At 38.1% G+C, this 20278-nt stretch overlaps 1 protein-coding gene across 1 annotated transcript; it reads left to right on the plus strand.

The window, feature by feature from the left end:
* The first annotated feature begins 1687 nt into the window (after window positions 1-1687).
* LOC311036232 (globoside alpha-1,3-N-acetylgalactosaminyltransferase 1-like) lies at window positions 1688-16634 on the plus strand. Its single transcript, XM_084044799.1, has 11 exons — window positions 1688-1939; window positions 5589-5621; window positions 6070-6228; window positions 6750-6782; window positions 8865-8999; window positions 9370-9478; window positions 9850-9963; window positions 10439-10555; window positions 11319-11452; window positions 13728-13805; window positions 14473-16634. Exons 1-11 carry the CDS (start codon window positions 1875-1877, stop codon window positions 14621-14623), a joined length of 1128 nt encoding a protein of 375 aa, XP_083900925.1. The 5' UTR covers window positions 1688-1874; the 3' UTR covers window positions 14624-16634.
* The last annotated feature ends 3644 nt before the right edge of the window (window positions 16635-20278 follow it).

Here is a 20278-nt window from a genome sequence, read left to right on the forward strand (position 1 = left end):
ATAGCACAAAACAACATATCACACAAGTGACGACACAACACCAAGAAAATACATGAGGTCCCCATTATACATAGAAAACCATCCTATCAACGGGGAAGTTTGTTTAATGCCATGAATGGCTGAGGGAACAAAACTCCTGCTAAAAAGGGAATGATCAGTGTCATTTGTTATTGTAAGTGCTAAGCGTGTGGTGGCCTTATTGTTCATATCAGAAAGTGTGGCCGTGGGAACTAGGAAGTCCGATAAGAAATGCAGAAGACTGACGGTCTTGGTCAGGCAATGAAGCTGTATAATGTTGCCAATAGTCGCTCCCCCGCCAGGAGTTTAGCCTGGTCTGTGGACTAATCATTATTAATGATTAGAATGGCTGACTAATGATTAATGAACGATGTGAATTGCTTTGCTATGCTGTGTCTGTTCTTTTCCCATGCATATTTTGTCCCTGCTGCATTTATTTTTTTTAGCTTTTTATCGTTCTTTAAACTTAGAACTATGTTGATATTTTTATTTGCTGTTTTTGTGTTTCTTTCCTATGACTGTGTAACCACAGGACAGCTGAATTAACCATGTCTCAGTTAAAGCTATATTGTACTTTTATATGTATTCACATTTAATCTCTTAAGTAAAGTTTGCATACGTACACTACATACTTCTTCAGTTGAAATGGATTAAGGAAAATGTGTGTGTTATCCATTTAGTGATGTATCATTTAAAAATGTCCAACATATTACAATTTCAGCAACATGCTTGTCTTTGTGCCATTGTGAGATCGGAGAACAAGGTTTGGCCACGTACTTCCTTGTTGCTGTCTCTCTTATCTCTCATTCATGTCCCTTCTCTATCACATACATGCCCTTCCCCCACCCAAAAAAAAACACACAAACCACCTTTTCCCTTTATCCAGCTCTCCCCTTTTCTGTCTCTCTGTGTCTTCTACTCTCCATTACTCACACACCATTTGCTCCTCCCAGTACTGATGAGACACCAGGCAGTATCACACGACTAGTTCTGAAGTTTATTACACACACATAGATAATATACAGTATACAGTAAAGCTGCGTGAGCATAGCAGCAGATGTATAGCCTACTGTACATTATACTAAGGTGCGAGAGAAGCACAAAACAAAAACAAAAAAGTCCATGCAAAATGTCAGTGCATAATCCACATAAGGTAAACTGACACTGGTGTAATCAACAGGTAGGTCCATTGAGTCCATGAGGTCCATTGAGAGTGATTCAACACATGTATGTACTGGGTCAAGCAGATACATGTCAGTATAATCATAAGAGTGAATAATTCTGAAAATAATGGAGAGATTAGTCTGTTAGAGGAGAAAGAAAAGAAAGGAGAGGAGAGGGAAAAAAGCAATTGTTAGTTGTGTCCTTATTTGACTTTAGGCTACACACAACACAACTAGACTGCATGGCCTGAGGACCCATGGTTATATAAGCTCTAACTTGTCTGTCACTTCTAGCCTACCGGTTTGACCACATCCTTGTTGCTGTCTCTCTTATCTCTCATTCCCTTCTCTATCACATACATACAGTACATGCCCTTCCCCCACCCAAAACAAACACACATACCACCTTTTCCCTTTATCCAGCTGTCTCTCTCTGTGTCTTCTACTCTCCATTACTCACACACCATTTGCTCCTCCCAGTACTGATGAGACACCAGGTAAACCGACTAGTTTCCTCTTCATAATTATTTCTGCTCCCTGCTGCATGGAGCCTAACAGCCGTGCCAAGACCTGGTTGTATTTGGATTGGATGGATTTGGTTTGTCTACAGAGGATAATTGGTGTGTGGTAACTGTGTACACTTCAATATACATCAGCCAGATATTTATCAGATAAATCTGACTGAACATTGATATGTTTCGACAAATCTCCAAGACTCATGCCCTTGCATTATCTGCTGCTTTGCTCGTCCTCCTAGGGTAAGACTTTTAAACAATTGCTGTTTAATAGGCTTAATTTAGCACATTTGATTATATTTCTTTCTTTTCTTCTATCAAATGTTAATGTTCTTATCTTTATTAAATTCTAATTTAGCCTTTATTTAATATGATGATGTATTGTTGATGTGGCTTATAAACAAAAAATATATACATAAATGTATATATGTATACCGTTTACTTTAGCTCATCTAATTTCCTCATGGTCTACATTTCAAGTTATTAATTTCTTTAACTGCTTTCACATGATCTGCAGTTTATGACCCTGTTTTATGGCAGGTCCAAGAGACCATTGAACCATTTCATTCAATACCTTTGGAAGTTTTAAAGTAAACTGTGAAACGTAGTGAAAACAAATGCATTTAGGCCGTCTCACACTATGTTGATGTGTACTCGGCTCCACTGAGTACACAGCAACATAATCTTCTGTTCATCAACACATGCATAAGAACAGTATTTATCCACTCAGATCTGTAGTCGTACACGAAAGAGACAGTTAGCAGATACTAAAAACCACATTAAGATCACATGATATCCCTTGGCAAAACAAAACGCAGCATATTCTATTTCAAAACCCCTCAGGGCTTTTCTTGCTAAATGGAAATGTAGAAATCGTGGCTCTGGCAAACTGCAGTTTTGTTCTTCTGCTTTTAAGCTGCACTACTCAGCCCCCAGTGTGATGGCTAGGTTTTAGCTGTGTTCTGAAACGATATTGCTTTTGGGTGAATACTTATTTTTAAACAAACGACATTAACTGGAAACCAAATGAACTAGATCAGTCTTTCTGGACCACTAGCATAATTCTAACAAGGACCCCACCTCACCACAACATCATATATACGTATTATATATCATGTATTTAGTATATAAGAAGGCATAACACACAGAGATGATTAATATTTAACATCACTGGCCAGATTTCAACTGAAAATAGCTCACAACGTATAGCAGCACGGTGCGTTGTGAGCTTGGCCCACAATGACTGTTAATATAATAGCTTATCATGTAAGTAACAGTCTCTGGGCCTCGTGCAAGTAGAGATACAAGGAAGTCCCTTATGTACGAGAAAATGTTACAAGTGGTAAAGAGCACGTACTCTTACCACATATGAAAGGAACCTCTCATTTTCACTGGCCACAAACTTTTTTTTTTTTCAGTGCAGGCAGGGTTTTAAAGTTGAAGAACATAAAGAAATGCATGAATATCATACAATCACATTTAGATTATCATATATTTTAAGAGTAATTATAATGATTGAATTATTACATTTGTGAGCTAAGGAAATACTATTGGTCCACTGATCCCAAAAGACTAAAAGAACCTTGGATGATATTGTGTGCATTATCACTGTCTTCTTTTTCTCAGTTACTGATTGATTGATTGATTGATGTACTTTATTTATTAAGACATGAGAACAGTACCTGACAGTACATCGCAGTACATGGAAGTACACATTCACAATACAAGGTCTACTAAACTGGAAAACTCATTAAGCACTTAGCTTGTTTAAGATGAGCTTGTTTAAGATGCGTCCCTCTTCTCACTGACACTCTTCTCACTGACACAGCATATACAGCATCACACATGTTTTGCCACTGCTGCTGTTTTATTCCCCTATATTCGATGTCAGTTCTGGTCAACATCAATATCAGCTTCAGGGGGGGGTAGCAATACCACAGTATAAAAGTAGGCTACTCAGTTACAAGTTAAGGCCTGTATTCAAACTTTTACTTGAGTAAAAGTTCAAAGTAAAATACTCAATTGTTTCAAAAAATGTAAAACTTGTAGATCGGCTATGTTTGAATGGTATAATTTTCTTTTTTTTAAGATTTGGGGGGGTGGTGACACGCAGCAAAGGTCATCGGGATCGGTGGGATCGGCGCTGTCAGGCTGAATTACCAGCCTAGGTGCCCAGGTGGTTAGCCAACCGCCCGGGCCTGAACAGTATAAATTGTATGAAATAGCATGTTTTGTTAAAAATATAATCTAAATGTACAAAGTAACTACTAACTAAAGGTGTCAAATAATTGTAGTGGAGTAAAAAGTATAATATGTATTTGTAAGTAAAGTATAAAAAATGGACATACTCAAGTAAAGTAAAAGCACCACAAAATTGACTTAAGTACAGTACTTGAGTAAATGTACTTATTGGTATTTTCCACCACTGGATATCACCAGTGTTTTTACCCAGTTGGTGCCTCTTTTATGACTTACTCGAATTGTGGCAAAACCACACCCACAATGACAGAAACAGATTGGACAGGTGAATTGAACTGGAGAAGACACTTCTTAGCACAAATTACCCATCATTTAACTGAGAAAGAAATACTGCACACACAGTACAGGGTTTTTTGGCCAATTATAATGTCAATGGAACCAAACATTGGTGTTTTCCTTTAAGGCGGTTCAACATGCTTACTGTCTCCGACAAATAGCAATAAACATTTATGGCATATATATCTAACTGCCATGATTATATCATGAGGAATACCAACAATGGATATAAATCAACTAGAAAGGTGTGCACCTCTCCGCCAGCCATTGCTTTCAAAGTAAGCTTGTAAATTAACCCATTAAGGGATTCTAAAAATGTCTTCTAAATCCTAATATAACTTATGTTATTATATCAGTGGTTCTAAAAACCTTTTCATGTTAAGGACCCCCAAAATGATATGTATTTGGCCGGCGACCCCCATCTCAAAATATTTTGTTCCAGGGACGCAGGGAGTTACACATAACTCACATGGGGGCGGCAGTGGCTCAGAGTGGCCGGATGGGAACCGCAGGGTTCCAAGTTCGATCCCGGGCTCCCCGAAAGTTAGTGTCGAAGTGTCCTTGAGCAAGATGCTGAACCCCTAATTGCTCCCGATGAGCAGGTTGGTGCCTTGCATGGTTTCCTCCGCCATCGGTGTATGTATGAATGTGTGTGTGAATGTGTGAATGTAATGCACAATCTATGTAAAGCGCATTGGATAAAAGCACCATTTACATAAGTAAGGTCAATCCCACTCATAAACGCTGTATGTGTGTATCAAAGTCCTTTGTAGCTGTGAGCCAGCCAGGCTTGTTCTGCGTTGTCTGTAAGTGCACCCTGCAGATACGGATTGTTGTGTTGGCTAGGGCGGTCACGATCATGCCATTTTACTTGACATTTAATTGTCATACAAATAATTGCTATCTAATTGTGTTTTTGGCATTCAACATTCAAACATGTAAATAAAAAATACATTTCTGTTTGGCTTTTAGGCTTCCACAGGGCAGATATGACAAATAACTTAAATACACAAAGAAATGTAACATTTAATTTTAAAGTTTATACTTTATACAAAAATAAATAAGTAGTGGAAATAGGCGATGTACAATGACCGCATTGTGGGCTTGTAGATCTGCTAATTCCTCTGTTTATTTCATTTTTGAAAATATAGGACATTTTGTCAACATGTAAACGATTATAACGATTATGCAACATAATTGCAATTATCTGAAATAATTGCGAATAGACCATCATTATACAATAATTGTGACACACCTACTGATGGCTGGCCACTGGATGTACTGTATATAGAGAACTAACACACTGACTCAATGTTTTATAACTCTGGTTAACCTCTTGACCTGTCTGTCTTTATAGGGTCATCTATTTCTACTCAGAATATGACCTACGGTAAGATTTGCTTTCTATGGTTTTATGAATGATGTACATACAGCAGTGCTGTAAATACAAACATTCTTCCTGAACATGAAATATTTGTATATTCTTTTGCAATTCAGAATTTTACATTAGACACCAACGTACTTTTTCAATAATGTAAAGTAATCAAACACATTAGATCCATGCCATAGTAAAGTAGTCCTCAAAATTCCCTCTAATTCACCCGTGGTGTTTAAACTTTTTTTACTAATTTTACTGGGGACCCCCTAGAGTACCAGTGCCATAGCAGACGCCTATTTCCATAGTGTTGTTCCAAGAAATACATTAACACAAGGCAATGAAAGTGTATGTATTAGTTATGGACTTAATCATTGAAACACTCTCTGGAACACTGAACTCTGAACTATTTGACTATTTGAAGAGCATGTTTCAATTATGTTTTTTACCGTTTCCCATGAAGGCTTTGCAATCAGCTTGTTGGCAGCGACAGTGCTGCACCAGAGTCAAGAGTTCTGGACGTGCCGGAGTCGAAACATAATGAGATATCGAAAAGTACGGACAGCAAAAATTGCCCAAAGAATGGCAGCTGGAAAATTGGAGAGCTACTAATGCCAGAAAAGTAAGAACACCTTTTTTTTTTTTACTTATTGCACATCCAACAAATGTCTCACTTTATTTATTTACTATTCTATTCCAGTACCATTATTTATATATATATATATATATATATATATATATATATATATATATATATATATATATATATATATATATATATATATATATATATTTTTTTTTGTATATATATATATATATATATATATATATATATATATATATATATATATATATATATATATATATATATGTATGTATATATATATATATATATATATATATATATATATATATATATATATATATATATATATATATATATATGTATATATATATATATATATGTTTGTGTGTGTGTGTGTGTGTGTGTGTGTGTGTGTGTGTGTGTGTGTGTGTGTGTGTTTGTGTTTGTGTTTGTTTTATATATACTGTATATACTGTAGTTAGTGAACAGTGGCCTAATGTTGTATTTTCAAGTAATTGTTTTATCCTGATGTACCGCAACATTTTTGTTTCTCTCAGAATTACATATAATCAGCCAAGTACACAGCAAGGGTAAGTTATTCAAACACGATTACCCACAAGAACTAACACAAATACAATTATCTTAAATAACCTTTTGTAACAATAGTGTCATTCACATGATTTTTTTAAAGCAACAGTAGAAAATCTAGTTATACTTCCCAGTCCAGAAACTGAATTCTTGTAAAGATACTGTACACTTGTCTATTTAATTGATCCTGTGAGGGAAATTCAATTGCCAAAGGCTGTACAGCAGTTAGAAACACAGGGCAGATACAGAAGAAAAAAGAAGATTCAGCTACGGGTAGCAACAAGATACTGTGCTACCCTCCATGCAACAAGATACTGTGCTACCCTCCATGCATTGTGCTGTGGCCAAAAAATACACTTGCTCAATGGATTCTTTAAAAGAATTCCCCCCTAACCACTTAAACCCGCTGAATGTTCGCCTATTTTTGCCAAATTTTCACAGAATGTTCGCCTATTTCCACAGAATGTTTGCCTTTTATGACATGCCCAGAAGAGGGATGCTAGGTTCGTGTGGTTAGAAGTGGATCCCTCCTTTACACCTTTACTGGTGTAGCTGACTCATTTGTTTAAATTCAACAAAGAGCAGGATGTGTAAAGCAGCTGGCAAATATCTAAATTCATTTAGCTGACAAATGTATGCAAATTAAACAAACTAGACCATACCCGGTCGACGCATCCGTGGGGGGATATGCGCACATGATCTGGCAACCCGGGAGGAAGTTCGTCCCATAGCTGGGCAGCCCCGTAACCATGGCGACATTCTTTGACACAAAAGCGCTAATAAGAAGCTGAGAGTTGATGAAATTGAAAAACGGGCTTCACAGTTAAGTTCAGATGGTAATGGTCAATGGCTGTGTGCAAAATCAGAGCAATTGGTCCAGCCACTGAGGAGAACCGGCTAGCTTCACCTACTCACCTACTCAAGACGGTTACTAGAATTATAGTATGATATGCATTTTAGAGAACATTCTACATATATGGGGGACCTATAAAGCCTTGTAATGACATACAATTACGGTAAATAACTAAATAAAACAAATCCTCTAAAAATAGATGATGACATAAAAAAGATTTAGTTATTGAATGTAATAATATTGTTTTTAAATTGGGAGCAAATAGCTTAACTGGCAAATGAATGTAACAAATTAATGCAGTTTTTCCTTTTAGGCAAATTCAAAGGGGAGATTCTTTCAGTGCTATTGCAGATGAACTTACTGTGGCTCAGTAACTATTTTGTTTGCAAAGCACCAAACCACCCTGTCACCCTCAGTGAAGATACGGTACATGGACAGTATGCCAGTTGTTCTCAAACAGTGTCCCGAGGCACACTGGTGTGCTGTGAGACAAGGTGTGCCTTCATGGGATTTTGTGACAACATACATTATTATTGCAATATATTAAATAAACAACAACAAAAAGTTATTAATAATTTCCCAATACAGAGGCAAATTCTAAATCCTCTAAAATAGACTTTCCATATAGGCTATGTTTACACACTTTCAACCTGACATGAATGTGGTCAAATGTAGCATGTCATTATAGGCGAACATTTATTTAATACATTTATCTTTTCTTTTCTTTTTTCTGCAAAAACAAAAATGAAGAAAAAAAAACTAGCTAAACTAGCAGATCTATGTTGCATCGCGACAGGTTGTGAGCTTGTAGATCAGCTATTTTTGCTATGAATGCAGTTGTCAGACAGACTGCAGTTGTTTGATTCTATGTGTGGATGGACTGTATGAGCAAGGTGTGGAGGAGCACAGGCATGAGTGTGTTTAGGAGGCGAAGCACTCATCTGTCCTTAATCAGTGTGCAAATAATATTTGCACACAAAGCTCTGACCAGGCCTCCGTGGCAGCTTGATCGATGCTGCTGTTATCAGGGCTTTGTGACCGATTACACAAGGCTGGCAGCAGTCTTGTGTCATTTGCAACAGCTGCATCATGCATGTCCCCATTGTAAACTGTACTTGGGAACTGGCCACGCAACATTTCACAGGAATTCTGCATCCGGCTGTTTCACAATGTTTATATTAAAGAGCAAATTTGCCAAAGCTTTTTTTTAACTGCTCTCTCCTCTACCCAGACGGACGGACGTTAACTCTGTGACCAACTGGAATGCTCCTCTAGTTTGGGAGGGCACCTTTGACCCCGTGGTTATAGATTCCATCTACAAGCAGATGGACCCCAGAATTGCTGTAATAGTGTTTGCTGTTGGAAAGTAGGTACAGGGAGGTGTCTCACCTCACACGTCTGTTTATCAATGTACTGTATGTGTATGTATCGTTGATGTCGGGCAGAAACCTCGGATCTCCATATTTCTACTTTTTAACATTTTTCCGTGAATTAATGCCCTAGTTCGTCATACAAGTGTGTCACACAAAAGTTGTGGAAATAGCAGATCTACAAGCTCACAACATGACACGTTGTGAGCTTGTAGGCTATTTTCACTATTATTTTTTATTTTTTTAATAATTGAAAAAAAGGAACGGACAAGGTTTCAGCCACGATAGATATAAGTATTTATTTCTAGTTTTCAGTTTTCACACAATATACTGATTTGAGCCACTATTTGCGTAATGTGTTATCAGGTACACACGCTTCCTGAAGGCTTTCCTGGAATCTGGAGAAAAGTTCTTCCTTGTTGACTTCCGAGTTACTTATTTCATCTTCACGGACCATGAGGATGAGGTTCCCAAGGTCAGTGGTGCTTTAATATCATGAGTATTACTACAATATTATTACACTTAGACCATATATTATTAGCAAGCATTTTACACAGACATGAATTGGATAAAGGAAACGAGAAACACGACAGTGTTTATGCCTTTATTTCAAAGAATATAGTTCTGGCCTTTGTACAAGCAGATGTACAAGCACGCCAGCTGCAACAGATTGTGAGCTTGTAGATAGTCTATTTTCACTGTTTGTCGTACGATGAAGTATATAGGACTTAAGTGGTTAAACGAAATGTTTGAAATAAAGGCTAAAGTCTTGGACGTTTTTGATTGTGCTTTATATATTATAAAGATAATATTGTTTATTTAAACTGGTTAATACCAACTCTGCAGATCGCCTTGGGCAAAGGAAGAAAGATTTCAGTCATTACAATACCCAGTGCCAAGCGCTGGCAGGACGTGGTTCTGGGCAGAATGAAATGGGCCACCGCCACCATTGACAAACAGGTAGGAAGGGGAAGAGCATCAAATAAAATGTATTAAAATTTATAAAATATGACTTTGTCTCTGTTGGGCAGAAATCTTGTATCTCCATATTTTAACGTTTTATATTTTCTCATAAATTAATGAACTACTTTGTCATACAAGAGTGTCACGCAAAAGTAGCAAAAATCATTTGTAATTCTGAAAGTGTACAAATTTAACCAAATGGACCCGTGGTTTTCAATCAATCAGATGTTATTAAGGACACATGGTCCATAGCAAGCAACATAAGAAATAACATACAAATACAAAGATAAACAAAGGTGGACATAGTCTACAGTTATATTTGTACACTGAAATAAATTATTGAACACACCGGATTTTACTGTGTGTAGAGTATATAATTATCTTATAATCATCTTATTTGATCTCTCATCTAAGTAATGTCCTGGCACCTTTTGTTCTTCTTCTGAATCAACTCTGTTCTGTTTCCATGCAGATCCGTAGTGAAGCAGACTATCTCTTCATGATGGATATTGACAGTGTCTTCCACAACCGTTTTGGAGCAGAGTCCCTGAGTCGACTGTCTGCAGTGCTTCACCGTGGCTACTACAAGGTTTTACTCACTCTGGGTGCATTTCTCCTTTCCGACATGTCGCCTTTCCGACGTTGACGAACCCTATACCTAACCCTAACCCTAACCCTAACCGCACGCGGAAGCCACTAGTCGGAGTGGTGAGATGTCGGAATGGAGAGTGAACACCACTCACTCTTACTCATATTATTACTATTATTTAATTATTATTTAATTATTATTTAATCATTATTTAATTATTATTATTATTATTATTATTATTACTAGTAGTAGTAGAAGAAGATACAAGATACAATTTTAAATTGAGACAACATGATCCTACGCTATGTTCCTGACTGTCCTGAAAACAAATTAAAGGCACAGTTGTTGCTTTATTAATCTATTTACTTTCTCTGTTGCTTATTTGTGTTGTTCACTATGTTCTCATGGTTACTGGTGTTCATGGTGTTATTGGTGTTTCAGTGATCTATGGCTGCAATGATCAATTATCTTCTTAACTATCGATTACTTTTTTGATTGATCGTATAATCGAGAAGCACATTTTTATCATATTTTTTCTTTCTTATATTAAAATGAATCGATTCACCACTTAAGCGTTATTTATACTTTGTCACACAACAGTATAGTGCAAAAACTGTTAAAATAGCAGATCTACAAGCCCACAACTTGTAAGCTTTCTGCCTATAATAACATGCCCAATATAGGTTATTAATTACTTCATGTTATGATTGATACATTTTTATTATTAACTGTTCCACCCCTGTACTGTTTCAATGCTCATTAGAACACACACAGGGACAAGTTTCCATATGAGCGCCGTCCAGAGTCTCAGGCCTGCATCCCAGCTGGTGAGGGAGATTACTACTACACTGCAGCTGTGTGGGGAGGATATCTGGAGGACATGTACAAACTGGTCAGGTAAGAAGAGCTGTTACGAGGAATTTCTGGTTTAACGTCAACCTCAAAAGAGTGGGTGGAATCATTTCATGCAAACTTCCTGAGAACTGCAGTTACAATCAAATAACAAGTAAGAGTGAAGGCAAGAGGAAAAAAATGAAAATGTCAAAAACAAAAGACAAAACACAAGGGGTTAAGACAATGGAGTGATTAACCACTTAAAGGGATATTTCACTATTTCAAAATGTTGGGTCATTTAATCGTCCACTCAGGCTTTTGTGAGCCTCCAAGACAGTTTTTAAGTTGCTTGATTCAGTACTTAGATATTTGATATATATTTTATCAGACACGCCCCCTTCCTATACAAACCCATTGTAACTTCAAACTCCATTTTAACGATGATAGATTCATCAAGAATACCCGTTCTTGGTTCTGGTGACTCATACCGCCCTCCTAATACGTGAGGGGGTCGTGTTTTTTCAATTACTTTTTTCATTTATTAAAAAAAAAGAGATTTGGAAAATGAAAATTTTAAATACAATAAAATAAATGAAAAAAGTAGTCGAAAATGAATATATATCATGGTTAAAATGGAGTTACAATGGGTTTGTATAGGAAGGGGGTGTGTCTGATAAAATGAATATCAAATATCTAAATATCGAATCGATTTGATACTCTGCTCTACGCCAGTGTGACGCAAAATAGCCGATCTATCTATTACGAAAATGTTTAACATTTTTGACATTTTTAGAAAATTGTCACCTATATGACATAAATAGGGACGCCAGTTTGAAAGTGGTTAAAAAGATGGAACACAAAAGGGCTGATGACATGATGGACATGAAATTCAAACACAGGCATTAAAACCAGACACGTGTCCAACACCTGCCTGATTGCTTTATTCTTTGAGACAGACTTACTGGGATTTCACCATTGAGATCGCACGATGGAACGTATTCATGGGTTACATTTCATATTATTTTGTCCTAGCGCAAAACTATGGTTAAGTATTGTAGCGAAGGGACCTGCAACAACCACCATCTTGTCAAATGAAGACAGGACCCCCAAATATTTGAAAATGTCCGCCTATAATCATGCTCAAAGACGCCAGGTTGACAAGTAGTCATCTGCTAAATGGACCTTTTAAGACACAAATAAGTAAATAAAGTAATGTGGGGAAAGGGGGGTGGGGGGGCACTTCATCAGTTGTTTTGGGATAGATTACAATAAAACAGGTGCAAGTATTTACAACATATCACCAACATCCGTCTCAAATTTCAGGACTCTATCAGGTCTTTATGGTCATTCTCTAAGTCCACAAAGTGTCAATTTTTGCTTATAGTCAAACCCGCAAATGTAGTCGGCTGATGTAAAAAAAAGGCATATAAATCAAGATAACCCACGAAATACCAAAGAAAGAAGCAGCTGTTTTCCTTTTTTCTATGGTGTCTAATACTGTCTACTGTATGTACGTAGTTGACCCTACAACAACACAGTGTATTCAGAAGAATAAGAGAAAGTTCCCTTTTTATGCCTAAATAATTTCTCTCATTTACTGTAGCCTATATGTCTCTTGCAACCACAGTTGCTCTCCAACCTGCAGTCATTCAATACAAAGGCTAGTCTAGGTCATTTAGTTTTTCCCTCCTGATAAGTCTGTTTTTAGCAAGAAACAAGACAACTGGCATGCTCATCTCCAAGAGGAGAAAGTCATCATCAGCACTAGCAAAAGCAGAATGTTTCTGAGACATGTGGGATATGGGTCTGTCTGGTTTTAGATAACATTCTGAGACGTATGGGTGTGTCTGGTTATAGGACACATGCACATCACGCACAAAAGTGTGAACTTTCTTGATTCCGTTGATAAGCTTTTCAACCAAAATTCTGTGCACGTCACTGCACAAAACAAGTTCCTCAATATCTGCACTATGTTTAGCAAATGTGTCCTTTAAGATGAAAAGGAGCCCTGTGAAACAGGTTGGACAATGGGATGGCTGACATATGTTGAATGAGGCACAGTTTCCTTGATGTCATAAGGCACACAGAGGGCCGTTTGACAAAAGATCTGTTAGATATACTATTGGCATCCTCGTGGCAAATCTGACAGACAGACAGACAGACCGATAGATAGAAATGTCAAGATTTACCACTATATGAACACATTTACTGGGTTTTCGCATCATGCATACGACCATAACGTGAGTCATGGAGATTATATTTAGTGTTAACTTATAAGGTAAGTGGCGGTGCTTTTACCAGAGAATGTTTTTCACAGTTCTTTTCGTTCTACTCTCAGGTACTGTTATGAGCAATCAGAGATAGATGCCAAGAAGAATATCGAGGCTGCCTGGCAGGAGGAGAGTCATCTCAACAAGTACAGGATAACTATGCATTTTCTCATTCAGTTCTTTGTGTCTTGCTTTGTTGTCTGTCTACATTTTGAATAGAGGTGGCAGAACACACCAATGATGCGTGCTTTTATAAACTCAGAAATGTGTTCCTTTACAGTTAGTTCTCTGTGGCACCACTGCATGTAGGTCATTTTAGAACCCATCCTTGGCCCTTGAACTCCCTTGCTTGGTGCAGTTCATTGTTTAACCACTTAAACCCTCTAGTCTTAGTGACACAGACCTGAGTTTCAAATGTACTTGGACTGCTTTTTTCTGTATAAACCAAATCTCTTTGCCAAAAATAGCCAATCTAGAAGCTCACAATGCGTCTCAACTGACACGTTGTGGGCTTGTAGATGTTATTTTACTTGTAGATACTATTTTTGACGAACGGTCCTGACCGAATTTGGATGCTGGGATTCAAGTGGTTAAAAAAATTATGACTAATCCACTGGCTCCCTTTTACAGGATAATTTGGTTTGATTTGGAAATGAAAGGAATATAACATTGTTCACGGCATCATTTCTAATTATATTATCCTCATTATTTTTTAGTGGCTTTTTCTAATGATTGTTGGCTTGATCGTTATCTCTGTTTGTCCCTCTATCTTTCTATCCATTCATCCATCCCTCCATCCATCTCTGTTGGCAGGTACCTATTGTACAACAAGCCGACCAAAGTACTGTCCCCAGAGTATCTGTGGTCAGACTATGACCAGAAACCAGACGACATCAGAGTCATCAGGATTTCTCAGCTGGTGAAGAACTATGCAGAGGTCCGACCAAATGGTGGACATGATTGAAGTCAATATCAAATGACATTGATGTTAGCCATGACCCTGCCTCAATTAGTCAAGAACAACTCTTTTCAGTAGGATACCAACCTTTGAATGTCTTCATGTTGTTTGTTTGTTTGTTTTTTTAATAAATTATAGTGTCAGGTTGTGAACAACTGCACGCAACTGCACTGAACATTTAAGAAAGTTGAGTTTGTAGCTGTTGCCCTTTGACACACCATACACTATTGTAGAAACTACTGTAGCTAGCTACTGTATCTAACCTACAAAGAATGTACACAATATTCTGTTATTTCAAGCTCGGTTGTTTTCAATTTGCATTGAAACAACAATTGAAAAACGTCCTAGTGGCATAAAAAGCTGTCTGGATATAGATAATTTCCGCCTAGCAACAACGGATCTATCTATACTACACTATACTATACAATACACTGACTACACTATACAAAAGAGTGTATTGTAGGATAGTTTGAAAATAGCAAACCAAGGGGTTAGGGAATGTTTGTTAACTATACAGTCCAATGCTGTAATATTATACACATGGCATATTTATTTGAAAACATGAGCTCAGTGTGTTTGTGTTTTCCTGTGGCTCAGCAAGTGAGCATACCACTTCCATCGTGGCTTTGACCTACCATGTACTCATTGTATCATGATTGTGTAGCTCATGATGTTCTGTCAACTTACAACTATAACAGAAATTACCTGAGATAATCTTAGGAGATATTTAAGAAGATTTCTATTTCAGCCTTCTGTATTTGATGCTCTATTTTATTTTGAAACAAGGAAAACAGATGGAAACAGGCTAGCTTGAGTGATTTTCTAAACTGAAGGATATGTTTATTTTTTTATGTCAACCTAAAGGTACGATAGGCCTACAAGGGAATTCTACCTTTTGTCTTTTTACTGCAGCAGTATATAGCTACAGTACTACACTCGATGTGCACACTTAAGGCTCTGATTTTCTTTTTTTCTTATTTTGTATGTACATTGTAAACTGTAAACCATGGCGCTATGTAATCATATGTTTATTTGGATACTTGTTTGTTTTGGGAAGGGATTTTAATGTGCTGGGAAATTAGATGTTTTTTCCAGAAGTCTGTGTAGCTGATATGGCTTTGCAGCATACAGACTGGGCATTAGGTTACACAGCCAAAGCACATATAGGCCACATGTTGCCTCCAGCTAAAAAAGACACATCTGGAAACCCTGGTAAATGGACAGCATTTATATACCGCTTTTCTCCAAAGAGCTTTACAATGTATTTCACCCACCGATGGCAGAGGTAACCATGCAAGGCACCTACCTGCTCATCGGGAGCAGTTAGGTGTTCAGTGTCTTGCTCAAGGACACTTTGACACACAGCCAGGATGAGCCGGGGCTCAAACCTGAAACCTTCGGATTCCAAGACGGCCGCTCTACCTCCTGACAATTGATGATGATGACACATCATCCTCTGCTAGTTTTGTCAACTATTTGTGTAAATAAATATGTTTCTAAAAGCACATATTGTGATGCACTAAGCTTAATGAAGCTAATGACAACTTCTTAATACCTCAAACTGTTAGGTTGAAACATGACAGAATCATGAGTGAGAGACCCGTTCACAGAGACAGGCGGCCACGGTCCAGTGCAGAGCTATTCATTAAACAGTTCAAGAGTCAACAGAGAGAGTGAGGCTACCTTGTAACCTCCCGATTGACCCAATTAACCACTCGTGTCCTGGTATCAAGGAGAATTCACAAATATGTCATGTTCTAAGCACTGTGAGGCAAACTGGAGCCAGACGTTTGATGGAATGCCGTGACTTAACGGTGCCTGAACTGATACTTTGATACTAATAAAAGTCACAAAACAATGGTATAAAGGCAAGATTTGCAATCAATGTTACTTAACATCGATGATAACTGAATTACACCACTATAGTAGGCCTACTGGTATAAATATACTATACAGGTAGGAAGCTTTGGTACAAACTACAGGGGACACTTACATAATAAAGTAACACTTGACTGAAGACAGCTATACTTTGCGACTCTTTATTACTATTGGGTATTATAAACTTTAACCAGCGTAAAGATCACACGTTGCACATTGTGACATGTTGTGAGATTGTAGATCGACTACTTTCGGTTGGCGACACCATTGTATGGAGTATAAAATCAGCATTATGCAGGGCAGGCAGTCGACATGATGCATCACACTGCTTTCAAGTGTAATTAGTTCATTACATTTTACGTGTTCCCCCTTTACTTGTATACGTTGCACGTCCTGTGTTGTAATCATTTCGAGTGAAATGCAGCCACACAGTTTCGACCATTTTTTTTTTATTTGTAAAAAGCCCGTAAACAGGATGTACCCTAACCCAGTATGAGTTGCCTTCTGGCTCCCAAACTATGGAATGAACTCCCCATTGCAATTAGAACTGCAGACTTACTACCAATTTTCTGCCGTAATCTGAAGACTCACCTCTTCAGACTCTACCTTAATCCGTAGCACTTGCCCTAGCCTTGGCGACCTTGCAGGCTTATGCAAAGGCTAAAATGTAACTTAGATAGCATGTTATGTAGACATAGTATACTATAGTGTGTATTTCAATGTAGGCTGATGATAGGTTCTTGGTTTACGTATGTATTAGTTATTATTAGAATATTGGTTTACTTATGTATTACTTTATTATTAGATTGCTATTTTTATGCATTTGATGTATTGTATTATGATGTATTATGATGTATTATCTTGTGTCCTTGCTTACTGTAAATCGCTCTGGATTAAGAGCATCTGCTAAATTCCTAAACTGTAAACTGTAAACTGTAGTAGGCCTATAAGCAGTATTATGTATTCAAATTTTGTCAGACCACAGAATAATATGTTATAAACCACTAAACCAAATTAGAATTAGGATTTTTAAAAATAAGTTAGGTAAAGATTAGGGGGGGGGGGTCCACTGAAGGCAGTGAATTCATTATTCTAGCCAAAAGATGGTGATGCAGTATAGGGTATAGCATTGATGCTTTGAAAGAAGACTGGTGTACCTTGGAAGAAGACTGGTCATCAGTGACAATGATGACATCACTGAAACTCACCTGAGCATGTCATCAGGTGAGGTGTTTAACCCCTCCCAGAAAAACTGCTCTCGGGCTCTTTAACCATAGATATAGAAACCTAGATACCTCATTGGCCTCTGCAGTTCGTTGGAGCAACCTGTATCGCGGCCGCCATTTTAGAGGAGGCACGCTGCCATTCAAAGTGACTACTGGCCAATCACAGCGTGTTGACCACTGGCCAATCACAGCACGTTGACCACTGGCCAGTCACAGCGCGTCTAACTGACTAGTTGCTGCGCGGCTGCCTCTTAAAGGGTTACGGGCTGGGTTACGAAAAGACCCACCCCCACCTGCCTCTGATTGGCCTACCAAACGCCCCCTTCTGTGCCGCACGTGGAAACTTGCCTCCTCTAAAATGGCGCCGGAGAAGGCGTCGTCTACCTTTATTATGTCTATATCTTTAACCATGTTTACGCAAGCAGCTATGCTGCTGTCAGGGCAGTTGTTTGAAAGTCACACATGTGGTGCCATGATGCTTCTGTTGCCTGTAATGTCCATTTTGAAGCGCCAGGGGGTGCTGACATCTTAATGGTACTTAATGGCACCGAAGTCAAATGAAGCACTGAAATCTGCGCTGTGTCGGTTCTGTAGGTACTGGACATATAGGAACCGGAGCCATACTGAGAGTCTGAGACCAACTTTTGGTACCCAACCCATATGCAAGAGGACAACCGTCTAAATGATACCCGTACACAAGATTTAACAATAACGAAACCTTTAACCTTGATGATTATGACGTTTTTATAATGATAACGACTTCTGGAAAGAGGTCAGGGTTATAAATACTACCCCTTACCATCTGATATTGACAGACAAAATAGCTGAAGTATGGCGTCAGCGTTAAAGTACTTTATTCAACTGTGTTAAAAGTAATGCAGTGGTAATTAAAAACGTTGATCTTTCTGCAAACATGGCAGTCAGGTCAGCTGATGTTTTTGCTGCCATCAAGTTACTTGACAACAAGGCTTGTGGTTTGGACTACATTACTGCAGAACGCCTAAAGTATGCCAACTACAGGCTCTGTCCACTGCTTGCTATGTTTTTCATGGGCATATAGTAGCATGAAGGAGTGTGTGGTGTTCTCCTTAAAAAAGACTGATTGAGGGCGTATGTGTTAGATTGTGGGCGAATGAGCATGTGGACCAGCCTGACTGCCATGCCTGCTTGAACTATCCCAATTCTTGATTTAGGCATTTTGTGATTGTATCACATACCCATTCTTTTGCCATTGGTGAGGGGAGTGATAGACAGAATACACAGATTTAACCAGTTAGAGAAACCCCTTCCAATCTCAGTGGGACTATTATAATTTGGTTTCCTCATTGACATTAAAGCGGCACTATGTAACTTGTTTTTCATGAATAAAATGTAATTTTGTCCAATCTGTATGGAGGAGTATGTTAATACAATATAACTTATACAATTGAGGTGGTTGTATGTTGTCTCCCTGCTCTTCTATTAAGACATTTAGATCGTCTCACCTAGACACAGGATCTCACACTAATTTTGACCTGAAGCTCAAGATTCAATGAATCCTCAGGGCAAGCAGGCAGGCTCTATTAGCTCAATGGTAAAGAATGTTTTTGAAACCGGGTTCAAATCCAGGGTAGAAAAGGAAAGTTACATAGTGCAGCATTAATGTTAATCTATTAAAGCTAAAGTAATTGAAGCGCAATCCAAGAGCTGGTTGCAGCTTGTTACAAATTACATGCTTGTTTGTTTTCTTTTTCACATGGGCCACTTGGGGCTTAGGTAGGCAGTCTGTGCTGCACAAACACAAGTGCGCACATGCCATGTTATTTTCTTTGCAGGAAGCATCCCAAAGCTGGCCATAACCTGACACTGTCAAATGGAAGAAGCTTGCGACACACATTTGTTTCACAGCCTACTTCCTTCCTGAAATCAAATGCAAATGAGATTTCCAGAGGGAGGGGGGTTTACCAGGCTACATAGCACATGGCTCTTCAACAATCTGTTTTACACTTATATCTAACCATCTGTGATGGCCTCTGGTGCTGGAAGGCTCTCAGTGGGTTTAATGTGTTCATCTTTGTCCTTGAAGCCATTGCAGGGAATCCGGAATGTCCTGTTGCCCTTCTTGTGCCCACACTCTAGCCTGGACATGAGCTCTCATTCACAAAGCTCTTCTTAAATTTCCACTATAGTCTATAATAATAATAATAATAATAATAATGAATTGCATTTTTATGGCGCTTTTCTAAGTACTGAAATGTACTCAAATCGCTTTACAATGGTTCATTCATTCATACAGGGGGGACATTGGGAGGTATTCTAGTGTAGCCCTGCTCCTAAAACAAAGACCAACATAGGATTCACCAAATGCTGTGTGCAGCCTTGATTTGTGCCCATGTGTATGAGATACTAAATTCCACCAGTTTGTTAGTAAAATGTGCGTTCATGTGTGAATCACGCAGGATTCATTCATTCAATCATGATATATGCCGTTATTTGTAAGGAATAGGGTCCTTCCACTAAATTTAGAAGCCAGTTATAGGCAAACAGAATGGAATATGGAACACACTACTTTTGAGAT

Source organism: Gymnoscopelus microlampas (assembly GCF_963454915.1).
Source record: "Gymnoscopelus microlampas genome assembly, chromosome: 1".
NCBI classification, from domain to species: Eukaryota; Metazoa; Chordata; class Actinopteri; order Myctophiformes; family Myctophidae; genus Gymnoscopelus; species Gymnoscopelus microlampas.